The following is a 21,435-nucleotide window of genomic DNA, read 5'->3' on the forward strand; positions in this document are numbered from 1 at the left end:
TAATTCCGTCGACTTTATAGGAATGACTAGAGACGCGGCTGTATTCATACCAAAGCAGCTGGAGCCCAATACAGAGATGGGCGGGGGTACAAAGGTCGGACAGCCCGCAATCTCTTACTTGTCCCCTATCCCGTGGATAGGGGACAAGTTAATTTTGCCTGGACAACCTCTAACTTTTACTAATAACAGTTATAAGATGACAAACACAAATCACACTTGTCTAAAAGGGGTCATACAATGCCAAGTGACCACCCCAATTTACCATACAGCACAACAAAGAAGAAAATGAAGTAGCAGTGATCAGGTATAACTTCAAAATAGATAAAAGCACAGGAACACTCACCATATTTCTAAAGCACAATACAATGCTTCCACAAAATCCCCCAGCAGTGAGGGAGGTAGCCAATGTATGAGGGGTAATAGAGACTGTTTAACCCCTTAACGACCAGGGGCATATATTTATGCCCCCGCAGGCTGGGCCTTAATGTGAAAGGGCGGGGGGGGGGGGGGGGGGGGCTCTAAAAAAGCATTTAAGTGTAAGTGACAGGAGCAGTGATCAGTGTATGAAATCTAGTGTAACAATAATATTTACAAAAAAAAAAAAAAAAATCAATAAAGTTTTTTAAAATGTCCCTTAAGCCCCAAAGCCCCTCAACCAATAAAAGTAAATATCACCCCCCTTCCCATTTAATACAAAAAATACATAAAAATAATAGTTAGTTAACATATAATATACTGTAGCGTGCGTAATCGTCCAATCTGTTAAGACAAAACAATATTATTCCCGCACGGTGAAGGGCGTGAACAAAAAACCTGTAAAAAAAAAAACCGCAGAGATTGCTTTCTTTAAAGTGACATTTTTTTTTTTTTAAATAAAAAGCGATCAATACGTCTGATCTAGAAAAGAAATGTTACTGATAAAAAATAAAGATCTGGTGCAAAAAAATGTCACCCCATACGACCCCATAGGTCAAAAAATAAAAGCGATATAAGAGTTACAATAGGGCCATTTTAAATACACCTATATGCAAAAAAATTGTTTTACTCCTAACAAAAATAGTAAAACGAAAACCTAGTAAACATGCATTTCGCTGTGTTCAGACTGACCTATAGATTAACGAAAAAATGTCAGTTTTACCGTGAAGTGCATTACGTAAACATGGAACCCCCCAAATTTGCGGAATCACATTCTTTTGACCCAAATTCACCCCATGAATGATTTTTAGGGGTTCCGTCATTTATTTTATGGCAGATTGACAGATGCTATTACAATGTACATCTGTTGGTGAAAAAACAAGCCCTCACATGACCATGTAGATGGAAAAATAAGTTATAGCTTTTAGAAGGCGAGGAGGAAAAAATAAAAATGCAAAAGTAAAAATTGGCCCGGTCCTTAAGGGGTTAAAAGTCCCTAGTCAAAACCCTATAAAGACAGTCCGAACCCAGATTGCTCCTGCCCCCCCAAAAAATGACCCTAAACCCTTGCTAGCTCTAGTGGCGAAATGCTCTATTTCTCCTCATACAAAGATGATCCAGGACCCCATACAACAATCCTAAGGGAGTCCTAGCTGTCCCTATATGTTACTTTCCGGTACCTGAAGTCCTCTAGGGGGGGGGGGGGGTGTCAATGCATATAAGTAGTGGAGAAAGATTAAATAGTGGATAGTCCGCACCTCAGCAAAGAATGAAAACTCCATAGACATAAATAAAGGCTTCTGGTAGCATCAGGACCAGAACAAATTGCTACCCATACATGGCCAAAAGCATGTTCTCTCTCGTCTCTGTGCCATGTGACCAAGACTAAAATCACAATGCAAGTCAACGGGACTACCTTGGTCTCAGAGTAGGGAGAGACTCACTAGAACTGGGCAATATGGATTAAAAAAATTATGGATGATTTTTTTTTCTCCTTGCAGGCAGCCTCTGATACTATTTTTATCTTAAGGCAGAAACTGTATTGCTTCACACAATAACCTCAAGTTATTCCCAATATGTGCCTTCAAATAGTAGACAAGCCCCATATAGTAGTTAGGCCCCTCTGTACCTCTATATAGTAGTTGGGTCCTCTCTATGCTTCCTTGCAGGTATCCTTATGCAACTATCCGTCAAGTGCGTAGCCCACCTAGTAGTCGGCCCGAATACCAGCCCCCTGTAGTAAGCATCCCCTGTAGGTAACTCCCTCTATAGTCAGTCCCCTTGCAGGTAACTTGACGGAAGCCTCAGAACACAGGACATGTGTGTGTTATGTCTCCTGCATGGATAATTTCACTGCAGGACTCTAGTGATGCACAGGTTGGAAGTTCTTCAGTGAGATGGTCTTTAACCCCTGCAGTGCTGCAGCATGTTTGTAACGTAAAACTTATTACCTTTGTGCAGCACACAGAGGGTTAAAGAGAAGAGACTACCTACCTTCAAGTTTTATCGGCTTCTGTATCGAAGACACAATCCTACAGAAAATTAAATGGTCTAACCCCCACCCCCATTATTTCATTGGCGTCATAGAGACAAGCCAGAAATTGTGATATTGTGATCCCAGATGCAGAGACCCTCACCAATAGCAAAAATTAAAGGGTAGAGTACTGTGTTTCATCATCTTAGCATCCGGACTCCCACCAATCAACCCCTCTAATGTGTTGCTATGACAAAACAGGTCTCACTGCTGAGATCTGCTCCGATCAGGAGATATAGCCAGGGAGAAATTGTGGCCACTCATTCCATCAATGTTTTCTCAGTGCAAGTCTATACAAAAATATTGACAGAACGAAAGGACGGCCAGGGAGTGGATGGCGCTGCCGCAATCTTTTCCCGGCTATATCTCCTGATCAAAGCAGGTCTAAGGAGTGAGACATGCAGTGATAAATAACTTATGATATATCAAAATTTATTTGTAGTGACAGTGCCCATGTAAAATAGGCAGACTTTAAGTACCGTATTTTTCGCTTTATAGGACGCGCCTTTTGATAAGATGCACCCCTGATTTTAGGGGAAAAAAAAATGAAAAAAAAAAAATTTGATCCCCTCCGCTCGCCCAGCCTGCCCCCTCCAATCCCCCATTATAGTGCCCCACATAGTAGCCAATGCCCCATATAGTGTGGCCCGACCAGAGAAAACAACAAAGTAACTCATCTGTCCGCCGGTCCCAGCAGCTCCTCTCCCAGCAGAGCATGCACTCCAGCCGGGAGAGGAGCTGCTGGGACCGGCGGACAGGTGAGTCCGGGACAGTTGGGAGCTATACATACTATAACCCCCATAGACCCCCTCCGCCCGCCCAGCCCGCCCCCTCCATCGCTGCTTAGCCGACAGCCGATCAGGAGCCCAGGAAAGTGCTGCTCATTGCACTTTCCTGGGCTTTTGATCGGCTCTCAGATGAGCGGCGATAGAGGGGGCGAGCTGGACGGGTGGAGGGGGTCGCACAGGGCCGCTTACTATGCATAGTGAGCGGCAATGGAGGGGGCGGGCTGGGCAGGCGAGACAGCTTCCTTGCTTCCCTGCACAGCATAGTGGGCGGGCCGCGGCGGTGCTCGGCACTGCTTGGAGAAGTCTTCGCTTTATAGGACGCAATTAGTTTTTCCTCCCACTTTGGGAGGAAAAAAGTGCGTCTTATAAAGCGAAAAATACAGTAGTTACCTAGATGACTCCACTGATAAATGACCAACACCACAGACTACTGTGAGCCTCCAGTGTTGCAGTGCAGTGACAAACCTTTGATAGCAGCAGGTACTTGTGTGCTATGTACTGCCACCAGGGTGCAATGTACACAGCTAGTGAAACCACTGCTGCCTGGTATCACCTAACATGGAATAGGCCTGCTACATACCGTCTCATATTTTCCAACTTGGTATCCATGTTGCTTTGCACATCTTTCAGATCCTGCAACTCTGTAACTACTTTCTGTAGCTCTTCGGGTGCGAGATGAGGATCTTCTGACTTCACTGAAGACATCTAATAATGAAAACAAATAGGGATCAATTAACATATTTATAGAAGTCTGACATACTAATACATATGCAGGTTATAATTTTAATTTTTTTACATTAACCCTTAGAGGAAGGGCCAATTTCAATTTTTGCGTTTCAGTTTTCGTTTTTCCCTCCTTGTGTTTAAAAGGCCATAGCACTTGCATTTTTCCACCTAGAAACCCACATGAGCCCTTATTTTTTGCACCACTAATTGTACTTTGCAATGACAGGCTGAGTTTTTTCATAAAGTACACTGCGAAACCAGAAAAAAAATTCAATGTGTGGTGATATTGAAAAAAAAAAAAACGGATTTCTTTTATTTGGAGGGTATTTTTTTACGCCGTTCACCCTGGGGTAAAACTGACTTGTTATCTATGTTCCTCAAGTTTTTACGATTACAATGATATATAACATGTATAACTTTTATATTATGTGATGGCTTGTAAAAAATTCAAACTATTAACAAAAATATGTTCCTTAAAATCGCTCTATTCCCATACTTATAGCGCTTTTATCCTTTGGTCTATGTGTTAGGTGTCATTTTTTGCGCCATGATGTGTTCTATCGGTACCTTGATTGCGCATATGCGACTTTTTGACCGCTTTTTATTACAATTTTTCTGGATTTGATGCAACCAAAAATGCACAATTCTTCACTTGGGATTTTTTGCGCTTGCGGCATTTACCGTGCGAGATCAGGAATGTGATTAATTAATAGTTTGGGCGATTACGCACGCGGCGATGCAAAAGGTTTATTTTTATTTATAACATGGGAAAAGGGGGGGGGGTGATTCGAGCTTATTAGGGGAGGGTTTTTTTCATTAACACCACCACTTTTTTTTTTTTTTACACACTTATACTAGAAGCCCCCCTGGGGGACTTCTAGTATAAGCACTCTGATCTCTCATTGAGATCTATGCTGTATAGTTATACAGCGTAGATCAATGAGACAGGCACTCGATCGCTTCCGGCTGCCTCAGCCAGAAGCAATCGAGTGCCGAGTCGGGATCAGCGATATTACGGCGCAGACCTCGGCCCGAGCCGGATGTGTGGATCACTCCTCCGGGACGATCCACCCCACTAGACACCAGGGAAGGGCTGCATAAGGTAATCTGATGCAGCTGTCAACTGACAGCTGCATCCAATTACTTAATTAGCGGGCACGGCGATTGGACCGTGGCCACTAATAGCCATGGTCCCAGGCTACATGCGGCACCCGGGCCCACGGCGGTTCAGAGAGCAGCCGCCGCGTGGCCCCACTCTATAAACACCCGTAGGCGGCCCTGGACGTACCTGTACACCCAGGGTCGTCTAGGGGTTAATCTAAAAGACAACTAAAATGTCAGGATAAAGATATTCCTTAGTGAGGGACCTTCTGTTCTTCACGAGTGACCCTGTTTAAGTATGGTTACAAAACAAGGGCTGTAACCGGTGACCATCTAGCATCTGTTAAGTCAAACTCTGGCCCGCAGGCCAAATGTGGCCTGAGGTGCCATTATTTTTAGCCCGGCAGGCAATTCAGAGTTTGAATTACATCTGGCCCGCCATGGCTACTACATTAGAGATTATGAGGGAGGGCTGGCTATTATATGAGACTATGGGGGTGGCCTAGCTACTATATAAGACTACTGGGGAGGGCTGACTACTATATAACAGACTATTGGGGGAGGGACTGCTACTATATGAGACTACAGAGTAGGGCTTGCTACTATATGAGACTATTGGGGAGCGCTGGCTACTATATGAGGTTATTGCGGAGGGCTGGCTACTATATGGAACACTTGGGGGGCTGGCTACTATTTGGGCACTATTGGGACAGCTGGTTACTATGAGGTTACAGGGTGGGCTAGCTACTATAAAAGACTATGGGGGAGTGCTGGCTACTTTATAAGAGAATACGGGGAGGACTGGCTACTATACGAGACTACAGGGGAGGGCTGGTTACTATGAAACTACGGGGGGAGGGCTGGCTACTACATGATACTATTGGGGAGGGCTGGCTACTATATAGGAGACTACGGGTGAGGGCTGGCTACTATTAAGGCACTATTGGGAAGGCTGGCTACTAAATGAGACTACAGGGGAGGGCTGGTTACTATGAGACTACGGGGGAGGACTGGCTACTATATGATACTACTGGGGAGGGCTGGCTACTATATAAGAGACTACGGGGGAGGGCTGGCTACTATATGGGACACGTGGGGGGCTGGCTACTATTAAGGCACTATTGGGAGGGCTGGGTAATATGTGGGGCAATTTTGGTTGGGTTGGCTACTGCATGGGGCAATATTTGGGGGGTTGGCTATTACATGGGTTTGGGTTTCATCATATCATAGCAATTCATCATGTCATTTATCTTGGGAGACACACACCACTGACAGTACCAGGAACACTGCACGCTACTCTGACAGTGCCAGAACGGATGCATTTGCACTTCAATAGTTATCAAGGTTGGCCCGTGACTTTGTCCTATTTTTTTAAAATTTTGGCCCATTGTGTATTTGAGTTATGACACCCCTGGTCTAGCATCTGTTAATAAGAAGCATGCAATATGACAAGTTTGTAATGTTGTTCTGCATATTACAGCATAGTGGCGTCTTTCCTGGCGAACAGGTCTTGTCATCAGAACAACCAATACCCATTTGTGCTCCTTGTGCATATTGGCTCCACTGAGGGGGATTCGCTGCTTAGAACGCGTCTACATACAAAAAGAAAAAAAGTTCACGCTGGTGGTCATGCATTACATGGACAGTCACTCATTTTGTTCACTGCTGGGAACGTGTGCGGCTGTCCCCAGCTTCTCTAGTGCTAAAACTGGTCTCGAGTAAAAAGATAAATTTAGTTTAGGGAGTGTACAATTTGTGATTACAATATTCCGTAGCAGTAAACAGAATCTATTTCAGGAATGATACACATGTTCATGTACACCCTGAGGCCGTTAGTGTGTCAGGTGTAGATTTCGGCGGATGGTGATATATTAATGATACATCAGTAATGCAACATAAAACAAAAGTCAAAATATACTTTACAAACTTAAAACAGCAAAAATACAAACACTTAAGAAAGCAGAACACAAAAAATTATTAGTGGCACCCCCGCTAGGCGCTGGCGCGTATACTCACGGCAGTGATCAGTGTCCCGCAGCGCAGCTTTCTAGTTCGCGGCACGCTCACGTCCGCCTCAGCTGTGCCTCTTCTTCAGTCTCCTGTGATTGAACTCCGGAAGTCACGCGCTTCCATAAAGAATGAATTGAAGCTTGTGATTTCCTGCGTTCAATCACAGAAGACTGAAGAGGAGTCACAGCTCAGGCGGGCGTGAGCATGCGCTGGATTTGAACAGCGCCGCGGGACACAAATCACCTGCCGTGAGTATACGCGCTTGCACCTACTTCTTTAACTGTACAGCTTCTCAAAACTGTACAGCAAGATTAGTGATCAGGGGAAATAATTATAAGAATTTTATTTATTGAAGTAGCATGAAGTAGCAAAAAATAAGGCCACTAATATACAAGAGTAAGTCAGTAGAGACACACACTGTACATATAAAAGGTATACACTGTACAGCACTAGTGATGTCACGATACCAGAATTTTAATTTCGATACCGATACCAACTATCAAATTTCAATACCCGATACTAATTCGATACTTTTAAAAGAATTTTTTTTTTAAAAACACAATGAAAAATGGGCAAATTTTTCAACACCAAATTTTTATTGGCTTGAACACCACAGTCTTGCATTGGCAATGGTTGATCTGGAGTTTTACACAAAATATTTCTTTTACTTTTCTAATCCTTTATGATATTCTAAAGGGGAACTATCAGCAGGTTAGACAAATCTAACCTGCTGATAGCTCCCTAGTGGGCACAAGGGACTGAGGATGAGGATGTCTCTATGTTCCTGTGCTGTTAATTGTGCCCTGTGAGCACTGGGGTTGTGCCTACTGCCCCTCCAAGCACCATTCTGGGATGGCCCACTCCATTGATGATAATCAGGGGGACAGGCCGCCGGAGCCAGATTGCCACTTGGGGAGCAGGGATGCACCACCTGGCCAACCAGCCCCTTCTAGTGATTATCAATGATCGGTGCTTGGAGTTGTGGTAGCCACACCACAGTGCTCCTATCTGCTTACTGGGCACAACTGGGGACATACCCCCTATGCCCACTAGGGGGTTATCAGCAGGTTAGATTCCATTTTAAGGTCTTGGCCAGTGAGGGGGTTTCTGTTTCCCTTAGGATCCATTCACACATACATGATGTGATTCCTTCGTTTAATTACATTAATATCTGCAGCATTAAATGTGCAGCAGATCCAGTATGTGTGAATGGTAGGGACCATTTGGGCGCCTTCAGACATAGCGTATTGCAGCAGAGTTCATACTGAGTCTCACAGTAAAATCCACTGCAATACTGAGTAATTTAACTGATTTGGATCATCAGTTACATCAGTATCGCTGTGGATTTGACTGCTAGAATGGGAACCATAAACTCTGCTGCGATATCCTAAGGTGGGAAAAGGGGAAGGGACCCATATTAAATGGATTGATCTGTACTGCACTGCAAGTGTAACAAATGTTATATATAATATATATATTATATATATATATATATATATATATATATATATATATATATATATATATATATATATATATATAATGTACATAGGGCTGGGCGATATTGGCCGAAATCAATATCGCGGTTATTCATACACATGTAGTTGCGGTAATGCTAATTGACACGGCTTTTTTTGTAAGCCACACTAGCGATATTTTGTTTTAGCTAAATTTTCCATGTTCCTATCACCACCACCCCCAATCCCCCAGTGTCTGTATATACTGTGGCACAGCACCAGGGTTGGCACAATGTACATGGGGTAGACTTCCACAGAATATTGAGATTAGAGATAGATAGATAGGAGATAGATAGATAGGAGATAGATAGATAGGAGATAGATAGATAGGAGATAGATAGATAGGAGATAGATAGATAGGAGATAGATAGATAGGAGATAGATAGATAGGAGATAGATAGATAGGAGATAGATAGATAGGAGATAGATAGATAGGAGATAGATAGATAGGAGATAGATAGAGTGGAGAAAATAATCCTCAGGCTTATAGCACGGGATCCTGGACGCTGCACCAGAGACTGAGGAGGAGGGAGGACGCACACAGGCAGGCAGAGGTCACAGGTCACCACACTGCCCGGGAAGCACGGCCTGTGCTACGGAGAACGCTGCCACAGCTGACATACACACATACAGGCCAATGATTTATGTCATGATGACCAGTCTGGCAGAGCGTCCAGCAGCAACTGTCGGGCGGTTGCAGCGTTCTCTTCAGACACCCAGCTTCCCGGTCAGTGTGACGAAGTGTGATTTCTCCCCAGACGCTGTCTACACTGGAATGCAGTTTCTTCTAATACAATGAAGCAGCACAGCCCGCTCCTGTGTGAGTGGGTAATCTGCAGGTTACATCCCCCCTATAGCCAGAGCCGATCCCCCCGATGTCCGCACTGGCAGGATTCTGACACCACTGTTAGTTTTGGAAATCGGCATCTAAATGGTTACAGGGGTTTTCCTATTGAACTTTACTTGTAAGAGATCATAGATCAGAACGTGTATACAGGATCTGGAGAGCCGAATACAGCACAACTTCCAGAGCATGCAGAGAGGATAAATAGAGCTGCCGGAAAGTTGTGCTGTATTCAGTTCTCCAGATCCTGTGTGCACGTTCCGGAACAGGGAGAAGCTGGGGCAGCAGCCTAAAATGATGAAGGTTGTGACCACGGAAGTAACTAGGACTAGGCAAGTGGAGCATCCAATGGAGGAGGAGAGGCGGCAGTAGGAGTACAAGTTTGGCGAATCAGGTGATTTTTAGCAGCGGGGGCGGCAGACAATAGCAAACCGCAGCAGGGGGGAAGCCAGTCACTGAATGAACACACAGCAAGACTTCATCTTGCAGCCCGCAATGTTTTCCACGGTATATTCCATGCGCCGGTTAACATAAACAATTCGATACCAGGAAATCCTGGTACCGAACCGTTTTTTTGCCCGAAATATCGATAGTAGTATCGATATTTCGGTGCATCGTGCATCCCTATACAGCACTGCAGAATAAGTTGGTGCTATACAATAAAGAAATATTTAAAGGCAATTGTTTTCTAGCACTACATCCATGCTGTAAACAAGAGCCCTCAATAATTCCATTATTTAAGGAAAATCAAATTACAGGGAACAAAGCTTAGTAGTGTGTGTGGCCTCCACGTGCCTGTATGACCTCCCTACGACACCTGGGTATGCTCCTGATGAGGCAGTGGATGGTCTCCTGAGGGATCTCCTCCCAAACCAGGACTAAAGCATCCGCCAACTCCTGGACAGTTTGTAGTGCAACATGGCGTTAGTGGACAGAATGAGACATGGCGTCCTAGATGCTGAACTGGATTCAGGTCTGTGCAGTCGGCAGGCCAGTCCATAGCATTAAAATGCTGACACACATCAGCCACATGAGACCTACCATTGTCCTGAATTAGGAGAAACCCAGGCTCCACCGAACCTGCATATGGTCCCACGATGGGTCTGAGGATCCCATCGCGGTACATGGCAGTCAGGCTACCTTTGGCCAATCTTGGTGTTTTCTGAAAATGGCAATCACCTTGACAGTGTTAGGGTATGTGCACACTAAGGAAATGTGACAGAAAAACTGTTGTGAAATTCCCTGCTCGCGCCCTGCGGCGGGCGGGCGCGTCTCCGCCCGTGTCATAGACTCCATTCTATGCATGGGCGGACACCGTCGTCCGTTCAAAGAATGAAAACCTCTCCTGCTTTGGACAGTTCCTGTCTCAGCCAGAGATGTCAGCATAGTGCACAGTGTCAGACTGAAAATAAAACAACATTTCCTGCAGGAAATACAGCAGCTAATAAGTATGGGAAGACTTGAGATTTATAAATAGAAGTAAATTACAAATCTATATAACTTTCTGATATCAGTTGATTTGAAGGAAAAAGATTTTTGCTGGACTACCCCTTTAATGTTTAGAGTTTGACAAATGAAACGACCCCAACAGAAGTGTTGTGGGTATCACTGGTTTCAAAATATTCAAGAATTGTTTTTATTGGAAGTGGGCGCAACTCTTAACCCTTTCCCGCAGTTCCTGCAGATGGACGTGCTGGTACGTCCACGGGATGACAGGGGCGCAGGAGCTGCACTCCTGTCATCCCCGGCGGGGCCCGGCTGTCAGTGATAGCCGGGCACCCGCCGCAACTGCAGAGATCCAGGCCGTGCCCGGATCCCGGCAGGTAACCCCTTAGTGACCACCGATACGGCGGTCACTAATGGGCGAGCGCTGTACTGCCTTTTATCTCCCCCCACCGTGAATCCACGGTGGGGAAGATGAAATATGTCAAATCAGACCCAAGATCACCCCCCCCCCCCCCCCCCGTCCTAGTAGGCAGTAACTAACCCTCCTCCCCCGGCGGCCATCAGATCCAAGATGGCCACCGCCATCCAAGATCGCCAGACAGTCTGTTCACAGCGATTGAAATGTAAAAATGAATGGAAGCCCCATGCTCTCCGCCACCAGAGGTAGCGGAGAGCATGGGGCAGTGATCGGAGACCCCCCGTGGGGTCCCGAAACAGGCGATCGGCGGTATATACCATATATCGCTGATCGCCTGTTCCCAGTGCAGGGATGCACTTTTTATCCCCCATCACCATCAATGATTGGTGACAGGGGATAAAAAGTGTTAGAGTCCGTCCCCCAAGTCACCCCCCTACCCCTTATACCTTACCTGATCCAGGGAGGTCCTTCCTCTTCGGCGTCCTGGCTGGTTCTAATGTGCGCATGCGCGTCAGAACCAGCCAACTTTGAAAATTTAAAGTGACAGAACAATTTGGTCTGTCACTAAACTATGATTACTGTGATAGAAAATATCACAGTAATCATAGTAATACAGTGAAAATGAATGTATAAAGTACAAAAAGTGACAAACACACAAAAAAATAAAACACACACTTTTTATTATAGTAATAATTGCAGTTTACTCCCAAATTACCCCTAACCCCCCCAGATTACCCGTTACCCCAGCAGGTTGCCCGTAACTGCCCCAGGTTGTCCGTAATCACGCCAGATTGCACGTAACCACCGCACGTTGCCCGTAACCACCGCGTGTTGCCAGTGACCCCCTCCAGATTGTAATCATCCCAAATTACTTGTACCCACCCCAGATTACCTATAAGCACTTCAGTTTATCCGTAACAATGCCAGATTGTCTGTAACCCCCCAGGTTGCCCATAACCACCGCAGGTTGTGCATAACCATCCCAGGTTGCCGTAATCATGCCAGATTACATGTAACCCCCCAGATTGCACGCAACCACCGCACGTCGCCTCTCACTACCGCAAATTGCCAATGACCCCCTCCAGATTGCCCGTAACCACGCCAGATTACAGGTACCCACCTCAGATTACCTATGAGCACTTCAGTTTATCCGTAACCACCCCAGGTTGCCCGTACCCCAGGTTGCCCGTAACCACCCCCATGGCTTGTAACCACAGCAGGTTGACCGTGACCACCCCATGTTAACCGTATCCACCCTACATTACCCGTCACCACCCCAGGTTGCCCGTAACCACCTCCAGATTACCCGGAACCACCCCAGACTGTCCGTAACCACAACGCATTACCTGTAATCTCTTTTTTTAATTGTGTTTTAGTAACTGCGCTATTCTAATAACTGTTACTAGCTGCGGTTTTGCTCCAGCAAATTGGCGCTCCTTCCCTTCTGAGCCCTGCTGTGTGCCCATACAGTGGTTTATGCCCACATATGGGGTACCGTTGTACTCAGGAGAACCTGCGTTACAGATTTTGGGGTACATTTTTTCTCCTGTTCCTTGTGAAATTTAGAAATTTCAAACTAAACGAACATATTATTGGAAAAATTCGAGTTTTTCATTTTTACTGGCCAATTTTGAATACTTTCCTCCAATACCTGTTAGGTCAAAATGCTCACCACAAACCAAGATAAATTCTTTAAGGGGTGCACTTTCCAAAATGGGGTGACTTATGGGGGGGGGGTTTCACTCCACTGGCACTACAGGGGCGCTGCAAATGCACCTGGCGCTCAGAAATTTCTTCAGAAAAATCTGCACTGAAAATGCTAATTGGCGCTCCTTTCCTTCTGAGCCCGGCTGTGTGCCCATACAGTGGTTTATGCCCACTTATGGGGTACTGTTCTACTCAGGAGAACCTGCGTTACAGATTTTGGGGTGAACTTTCTCTCTTGTTCCTCAAGAAATTGAGAAATTTCAAACTAAAGGAATATATTATTGGAAAAATTCGCGTTTTTCATTTTTACTGTCTACTTTTCAATACTTTCCTCTAATACCTGTGGGGTCAAAATGGTCACCACACCCCAAGATGAATTCTCTGAGGGGTGCACTTTCCAAAATGGGGTGACTTATGGGGAGATTTTACTCCGCTGGCACTACAGGGGCGCTGCAAACGCACCTGGCACTCAGAAACTTCTTCAGCAAAATCTGCAATGAAAAGGCTAATTGGCGCTCCCTTCCTTCTGAGCCCCAGTGGTTTATGCCCACATATGGGGTACCGTTCTACTCAGGAGAACCTGCTTTACAAATTATGGGGTACTTGTTCCTTGTGAAATTGAGAAATTTCAAACTAAACGAACATATTATTGGAAAAATTTGAGTTTTTCATTTTTACTGTCTAATTTTGAATACTTTCCTCTAATACCTGTGGGGTCAAAATGCTCATCCTACCCCAAGATTAATTCTTTGAGGGGTGTACTTTCCAAAATGGGGTGACTTTTGGGGGGTTCTATTCTGCTGACACTACAGGAGCGCTGCAAACGCACCTGGTGCTCAGAACCTTCTTCAGCAAAATCTGCATTGGAAAAGCTATTTGGCGCTCCCTTCCTTCTGAGCCCCGCTGTGTGCCCAAACAGTGGTTTACGCCCACATATAGGGTACCGTTGTACTCGTGAGAACCTGCGTTACAAATTTTGGGGTACTTTTTCTCTCATGTTCCTTTTGAAAATAAGAAACTTCAATCTAAACGTATATATTATTGGAAAATTTTAATTTTCCATTTTGTTACGGCCTAATGGTGAATACTTTCCTCCAGCCCCTGTAGGGTTAAAATGCTCATTATACCCCTAGATTAATTCTTTAAGGTGTGTAGTTTCCAAAATGGGGTCACTTATGGGGGTTTCCATTATACAAGCCTCCTAAATCAACTTAAAAAAAAAAAATCAGTTTTGGAAACTTTCACGAAAATGTGGTAATTTGCTGATAAATTTCTAAGTCCTGTAACACCCTAAAAAAAGTAAAATATGTTTATGAAATGAAGCCAGAATAAAGAGGACATATCGGTAATGTGACTAAGTAACTAATTTATGTGATATGACTTTCTTTTTTTTAGAAGCAGAGAATTTCAAAGTTCATAAAATGCTAATTTTTTTAAAAAAATTTCATGATATTTTGATGTTTTTCACAAAAAAACACACAAAGTAGTGACCAAATTTTGCCACTAATATAACGTGCCATATGTGACAAAAAAAAACTCTCTCAAAATTGCTAGCATACGTTAAAGAATCACTGAGCTATAAGAGCATAAAGTGAGACAGGTCAGATTTTGAAAAATTAGCCTGGTCATTAGGGCCCAAATAGGCTTAGTCTTGAAGGGGTAAATAGATAATCTACAAACAGACTCTTGGACACGTGGCATGCTTAAAAAAGGGGAATTTAATCCTTTGGCACCAGGAAGGGGAAACTGGAGAGCCGCAGTGACACATAAAAAGCAGGTGGAAATATAGGAGATAAATGTGTGTAAACTAGCAAAGACAGTAGAAAAGTAGTAATTCATCTTAAAATGGTAGCGTGGATGCAGGAGAAAATTTTATCGAAAGAAAGAGAAAAGAAAGAAAAAGAAAAAAAAAGAAAGAAAGAAAGAAAGAAAAAAAAAGAGAAAAAGAAAGAAAGAAAAAGAAAAAAAAAGAAAAAGAAAGAAAGAAAAAGAAAAAAAAAGAAAGAAAGAAAGAAAGAAAGAAAGAAAGAAAGAAAAAAAAAGAGAAAAAGAAAGAAAGAAAAAGAAAAAAAAAGAAAAAGAAAGAAAGAAAGAAAGAAAAAGAAAAAAAAGAGAAAAAGAAAGAAAGAAAGAAAAAGAAAAAAAAGAGAAAAAGAAAGAAAGAAAGAAAAAGAAAAAAAAGAGAAAAAGAAAGAAAGAAAGAAAGAAAAAGAAAAAAAAGAGAAAAAGAAAGAAAGAAAAAGAAAAAAAAGAAAAAGAAAGAAAGAGAAAGAAAAAAAAAGAGAAAAAGAAAGAGAAAGAAAAAAAAGAGAAAAAGAAAGAAAGAAAAAGAAAGAAAGGAAGAAAAAGAAACAAACAAACCTTATCCTCAACAATCAACACTCCCTCGTATTCATGTTTTCCATGACTCCCTGGGGCTGCATCCAACCTGTCCAGCCACAGGAAGTCAAATGCAGAGCATTCGGGTTTAGCAAGTTCACACATAACTATTCTGGTAATGAAATGTGTTATGTCTCTCTGTGATACCACTTAACCCCTTAACACCAATACATTTATGCCCCCCGCAGCCTGGGCCTTGGCGCAAACGGGCGTAAATGTGCACCCCGCGGGGGTACCGGGCTATGGAGTGGGTTCAGGAGCTGAGCTCGCCCCATAGCGGGTGAGGACCGGCTGCTATAAGCAGCCGGGCCCTCACCCTCAATGACGGGCTGCCGCATGGTCTAGAGTGTGTGTGCCCAAGCCTTGCACCTCCTCTCTGTCCCTCCTCCCCACCCTCCTAATCATTAGAGATGCCCTGGGCAGTTTTTTTTCCTATAAATCACTTGTGTAAACACTTCAAATGGGCATTAATGATCCAGCACATGTGCAGTGTTCAGACAGGTGATGAATAGGAAAAATCCTGCCCAGGACATTCCTAATGACACAGGGCTGCAAGTTTAAAAGTTTTTTTTTTTAGGACAATAACTGCATCACCTGCCGAGTGGACCCCAGGACAGAACTTAAATTAAAAACAGCTATCCGAAGGTACAAGTGGTTTAGGGAGGGCAGATTGTGGGTACTGAGTCGCTTTAAGGCAAGCATAATATACACAAGAAATTTTCCTCATTCTTGTGCCCAGCATATTAAGTGCTCTTTCTCATCACTTTAGTAATCACTAAAAAAACATAGGGAAGTTTTTAATTCCCCTTAACTACCCCCATGGCATAATGCCAGAAGAGAACAGGTTTATGATGATTCCCTGTATGAACGCAAAGTATCAGCATTATGTATTATATGAACTCCCAAAGTAGTGTGCATATTATGGGTGAAGCATATGTGTATAGTGTCGCTACCCTGTTGGATTAAGTTTGGTTACTAAACTGCTTTTTTCATGCTTGACTCCAGTGCTATTCTCATAATTTATACATCCAAAGCTCTGCTCTCTTACCAGTATAAATATCTACACAGACAGAATGGGTGATAACCCTTTTACAGAGGCTCTCTTGCCATTTGGCTTGAACTGGCTAGCAAAGACCCAAGGAAACCCACAACACTGCCATCTTACTACTCCCATTTGGCTCTGCAATGCAATCAGCAATAACACAGTCAGCATACAGGTATCGTGTGAGCTATCAAGCATGGTAAAGACTCCTCATGATGCAGTCAGTTCCGATCAACTGGAGAGCCAGGACATGTGACCAAGTACAGGTGAAGAAATCTTCCCATATTCAGCTCATATGAAACTTGTTTAAAAAAAAAACTTATCTAATGAGGGGATCCTTAAAATCGTGGCAGATGTGATCAGGGAGTTATTAAAGGGGTACTCCAGCGGGGGGGGGAGGGGTTGGGGCACTTTTTTGCTGCCCGGCTGCTTCCTGGTGTCTGTTGCGGCATCTCAGGTCCGCTCAGCCAGTCAGTGAAGGAGGTGGGATCTGAGTGGACTTGAAACTGATTCCGCCTCCTTCACTGACTGGCTGAGCGGACCTGAGATGTCACGTCTCGGGCCCGCGTCAGACACCAGGGGACGGGAACCGGGCACTGGAGCACAGCGATGCGGGACCCGCCGCTGGACCCGGGGAGGTAAGTGGATGTATTTTCCCTCAGCCACCTCGTCCCCGGTCCCAGCAAAAAAGTGCACCCCTGCTGGAGTTCCTCTTTAAGGCTGGGTTCACACTATGTATATTTGAGGCTGTATTTGGTCCTCATAGCAACCAAAACCAGGAGTGGATTGAAAACACAGAAAGGCTCTGTCCACACAATGTTAAAATTGAGTGGATGGCCGCCATATAACAGTAAATAACTGCCATTATTTCAATACAACAGCCGTTGTTTTAAAATAACAGCAAATATTTGCCATTAAATGGCGGCCATCCACTCAATTACAACATTATGTGAACAGATCCTTTCTGTGTTTTCAATCCACTCCTTGTTTTGGTTGCTATACAGCCTCAAATATACGTAGTGTGAACCCAGCCTAAGACTGCATACAGATCGACCAGACAACTTGATACTTACCTTTCGCTTGATATTTTCCAACAGTTCTGCTTTCCCCTTTTTAAAAAATGGATGCTGGAACTCAATGTAGGATCCCCGATCAGACTTCACAAGCCCACTCTCCAGACTCATCACCTTCCTGAAGCCATCTATAAGGAAGCATATTAAAGTCATTATTATTCGGGACATTACATTCTCTGACAACATTACATATAATGGTTGACAATTATTTAGCTGTTTAAGTCAGTCCCTTTGAGTTAAAATAGTAAAGTAACACTCAGGCCTGACTATTGTGTAATTTTAATTCCTCCCCAGAAGTTATAGTCAATTTTCAAATATTAACCCCTTTGCATCCAAGTTTACTTTCACTCTTGAGCTTTCAATTTTTCCCTCCTCACCTTCTAAAACCTGTGAAGCTGTTAGGGTTGTATACCCAGAGTTTTGAATACAGCTGTGGGATGGGGGGGCTCTGGTAACCCGTAGCTCTATTCATTCTTTATGGAGCCGCTGGAGAGAGAGAAGTACAGCACTTGACTCTTTCTGGTGGCCCTAAAGAGAATGAAGGTCACATGCCAACCCGCAGTTGTATTCGAAACAAATGAGTCGGGTGGACGGTCTGGAGATCATCCGGGGTGACAGGTCAGACCCTCCACAGTCTCTTACTTGTCCCCTATCCTGTGGATACGGGACAAGTTTCAATCAGAGAACCAGTTTAGCTTTTTTTTTTTTTTTTTTTTTTTTTTACGTATGAGGTCACCGAAAATTATCACTCTGAGCATTTCCAATTTTTTATTGTTTACCCCATGAGGATTAATAACATTTTAATAAATGAGACATTCTGCAAGCAGCGATGCTAAATGTGTTTTAATTTACATTTTTGATTTGATGAATGGGAAGTGGGGGTTTACACTTCATGAATGGGAAATGGGGGTTTACACTTTTTAGTTCCCCTAGAGATCTTTAACTTGATTGCCAATATTGATCTGTATAGATCAGCAATACTGGTGCTCTGCAGAGACCCTTTGGGAGCATCGGAAGGTAAAAGCCAGTTCACATGGAGTAAAACTGTTTGCATTCTCCGCCACGGAATCCCGCCAGCCTCCATTTTATACTTGCAGCCTATGGGAGGCTTGTGCACCTCCTCTTTCTGCGCGAAAGAATGGACATGTCAATTCTTCCGAGCGGAGAGGCGCGCGAGCCTCCCATAGGCTGCCAGTATGAAACGGAGGCTGGCGGGATTCCGCCAGTTTTACTCTGTGTGAACTAAGCCTAAGTATGGACCTCTGGAGTGTTAACACTATAACCATTTCCTGCACTGGAACTTTGCAGACACATTATACATACACATATTAAGTTGTCGGATGAAGCTGGACAGATTGTTGTGCTTGAAGTACTTGGGCAGAATCTCTTTGGAGAACCTCTGTTCATCCAGGATACAAAAGTTCTGGCCATTCTGTAAAAGAATCACACAGACATTAAACCGTGGGGAGGGTGTGACCCAAAGACAGACAAGAGCAAGACATAGGGAGAATAAAAAGTGAGGAAAATCGGCAGATTCAGAACAGATGCATCAGTAAAATGAGGTTCATACCGAGGAAGAACCTCACAGGGCGAGACATGGTGCTTGTACAAACAGTTCAGTAATTTAAGGAAGGAGTCAAAATTGCTGACTTTAAAAAGTAGTAAATTATGTTTGACAATCCCAGGGCAAGTGGCACATGTTGTAACCTGTCACAGCACAGCAATCCTAGCTGAACATCTGCAGCCTAAAGTATAAGCGCATACGTGGGACACATTCATTTTATACCCCCAGCGTCACTTCATGCCGGTCTGCTGTAAGCCTAGAAACTTAGCTTGACAACTCCAGTCACATAGGGAAGTAATATGTCCAGTCACATACATAGGGGAGTAATATGTCCAGTCTAACCACATTGCTGCACCAGTTCTGTACAGGCATTTCCCAGGTAGCTGGTAGTCAGAACCTTCATGTTAAGTGCCCAAATCCATGTGTGCTTCCCCGGCCCTCGTGTCAGCTCTTACGGCTCTAGCGGCCTTGTGACAGGATGCTAGAGCAGTCACCTGACCTGCATGACAGTAATCCAAGGTATAATAACACAGCTCTCCTCATCATCTATCTACAGCAGTTCCCTTTAATACCTGAAGCGTTTTCATTACCGATAGGGATTTTTCCTGCACATTCTCTGAAACATTTTAAGTAGGACAGGCCCTGGCAAATCCTGAACATGTGAACATAGTCTTAAAACTTGCACAACTGCCTTCATAAATGTGCAACTTATTCATTTCTATTGTAGTATAACTTGTAGTGAGGTGACATGCAAGCAAAAAAAAACTCCCTGCCATCTCTTCAGACCTCACCCTACAACGTACAGACCCCCCCCCCCCCCAATCTCCAGACCTTACCCTACAGACACCCCGTCTTCAGACCTCACCCTACAACGTACAGACCCCCCCATCTCCAGACCTTACCCTACAGACACCCCCGTCTTCAGACCTCACCCTACAACGTACAGACGCCCCCCATCTCTAGACCTCACACTACAGACGCCCCACCGTCTCCAGACCTCACCCTACAGACACCCCCACCGTCTCCAGACCTCACCCTACAGACACCCCCCCACCGTCTCCAGACCTCACCCTACAGACACCCCCCCACCGTCTCCAGACCTCACCCTACAGACACCCCCCCACCGTCTCCAGACCTCACCCTACAGACACCCCCCCACCGTCTCCAGACCTCACCCTACAGACACCCCCCCACCGTCTCCAGACCTCACCCTACAGACACCCCCCCACCGTCTCCAGACCTCACCCTACAGACACCCCCCCACCGTCTCCAGACCTCACCCTACAGACACCCCCCCACCGTCTCCAGACCTCACCCTACAGACACCCCCCCACCGTCTCCAGACCTCACCCTACAGACACCCCCCCACCGTCTCCAGACCTCACCCTACAGACACCCCCCACCGTCTCCAGACCTCACCCTACAGACACCCCACCCTCAGACCTCACCCTACAGACACCCCCCCACCGTCTCCAGACCTCACCCTACAGACACCCCCCCACCGTCTCCAGACCTCACCCTACAGACACCCCCCCACCGTCTCCAGACCTCACCCTACAGACACCCCCCCACCGTCTCCAGACCTCACCCTACAGACACCCCCCCACCGTCTCCAGACCTCACCCTACAGACACCCCCCCACCGTCTCCAGACCTCACCCTACAGACACCCCCCCACCGTCTCCAGACCTCACCCTACAGACACCCCCCCACCGTCTCCAGACCTCACCCTACAGACACCCCCCCACCGTCTCCAGACCTCACCCTACAGACACCCCCCCACCGTCTCCAGACCTCACCCTACAGACACCCCCCCACCGTCTCCAGACCTCACCCTACAGACACCCCCCCACCGTCTCCAGACCTCACCCTACAGACACCCCCCCACCGTCTCCAGACCTCACCCTACAGACACCCCCCCACCGTCTCCAGACCTCACCCTACAGACACCCCCCCACCGTCTCCAGACCTCACCCTACAGACACCCCCCCACCGTCTCCAGACCTCACCCTACAGACACCCCCCCACCGTCTCCAGACCTCACCCTACAGACACCCCCCCACCGTCTCCAGACCTCACCCTACAGACACCCCCCCACCGTCTCCAGACCTCACCCTACAGACACCCCCCCACCGTCTCCAGACCTCACCCTACAGACACCCCCCCACCGTCTCCAGACCTCACCCTACAGACACCCCCCCACCGTCTCCAGACCTCACCCTACAGACACCCCCCCACCGTCTCCAGACCTCACCCTACAGACACCCCCCCACCGTCTCCAGACCTCACCCTACAGACACCCCCCCACCGTCTCCAGACCTCACCCTACAGACACCCCCCCACCGTCTCCAGACCTCACCCTACAGACACCC

General features: G+C 45.5%; 1 protein-coding gene across 1 annotated transcript in view; it reads right to left on the reverse strand.

Annotated features, from left to right (window-relative positions):
- Positions 1 to 21,435, reverse strand: part of LOC138766389 (heat shock factor protein 3-like) — a 46,865-nt gene that overhangs the window by 22,711 nt on the left and 2,719 nt on the right. Inside the window, exons 2-4 of the mRNA XM_069943967.1 lie at positions 18,824 to 18,932; positions 17,501 to 17,628; positions 3,818 to 3,942 (exon numbers count right to left, since the gene is read on the reverse strand). Of these exons, the coding sequence (XP_069800068.1) occupies positions 3,818 to 3,942; positions 17,501 to 17,628; positions 18,824 to 18,932 (362 nt within the window). The remainder of the gene's footprint in view (positions 1 to 3,817; positions 3,943 to 17,500; positions 17,629 to 18,823; positions 18,933 to 21,435) is intronic.

Source organism: Dendropsophus ebraccatus, chromosome 10 (assembly GCF_027789765.1).
Source record: "Dendropsophus ebraccatus isolate aDenEbr1 chromosome 10, aDenEbr1.pat, whole genome shotgun sequence".
Classification (NCBI taxonomy): Eukaryota; Metazoa; Chordata; class Amphibia; order Anura; family Hylidae; genus Dendropsophus; species Dendropsophus ebraccatus.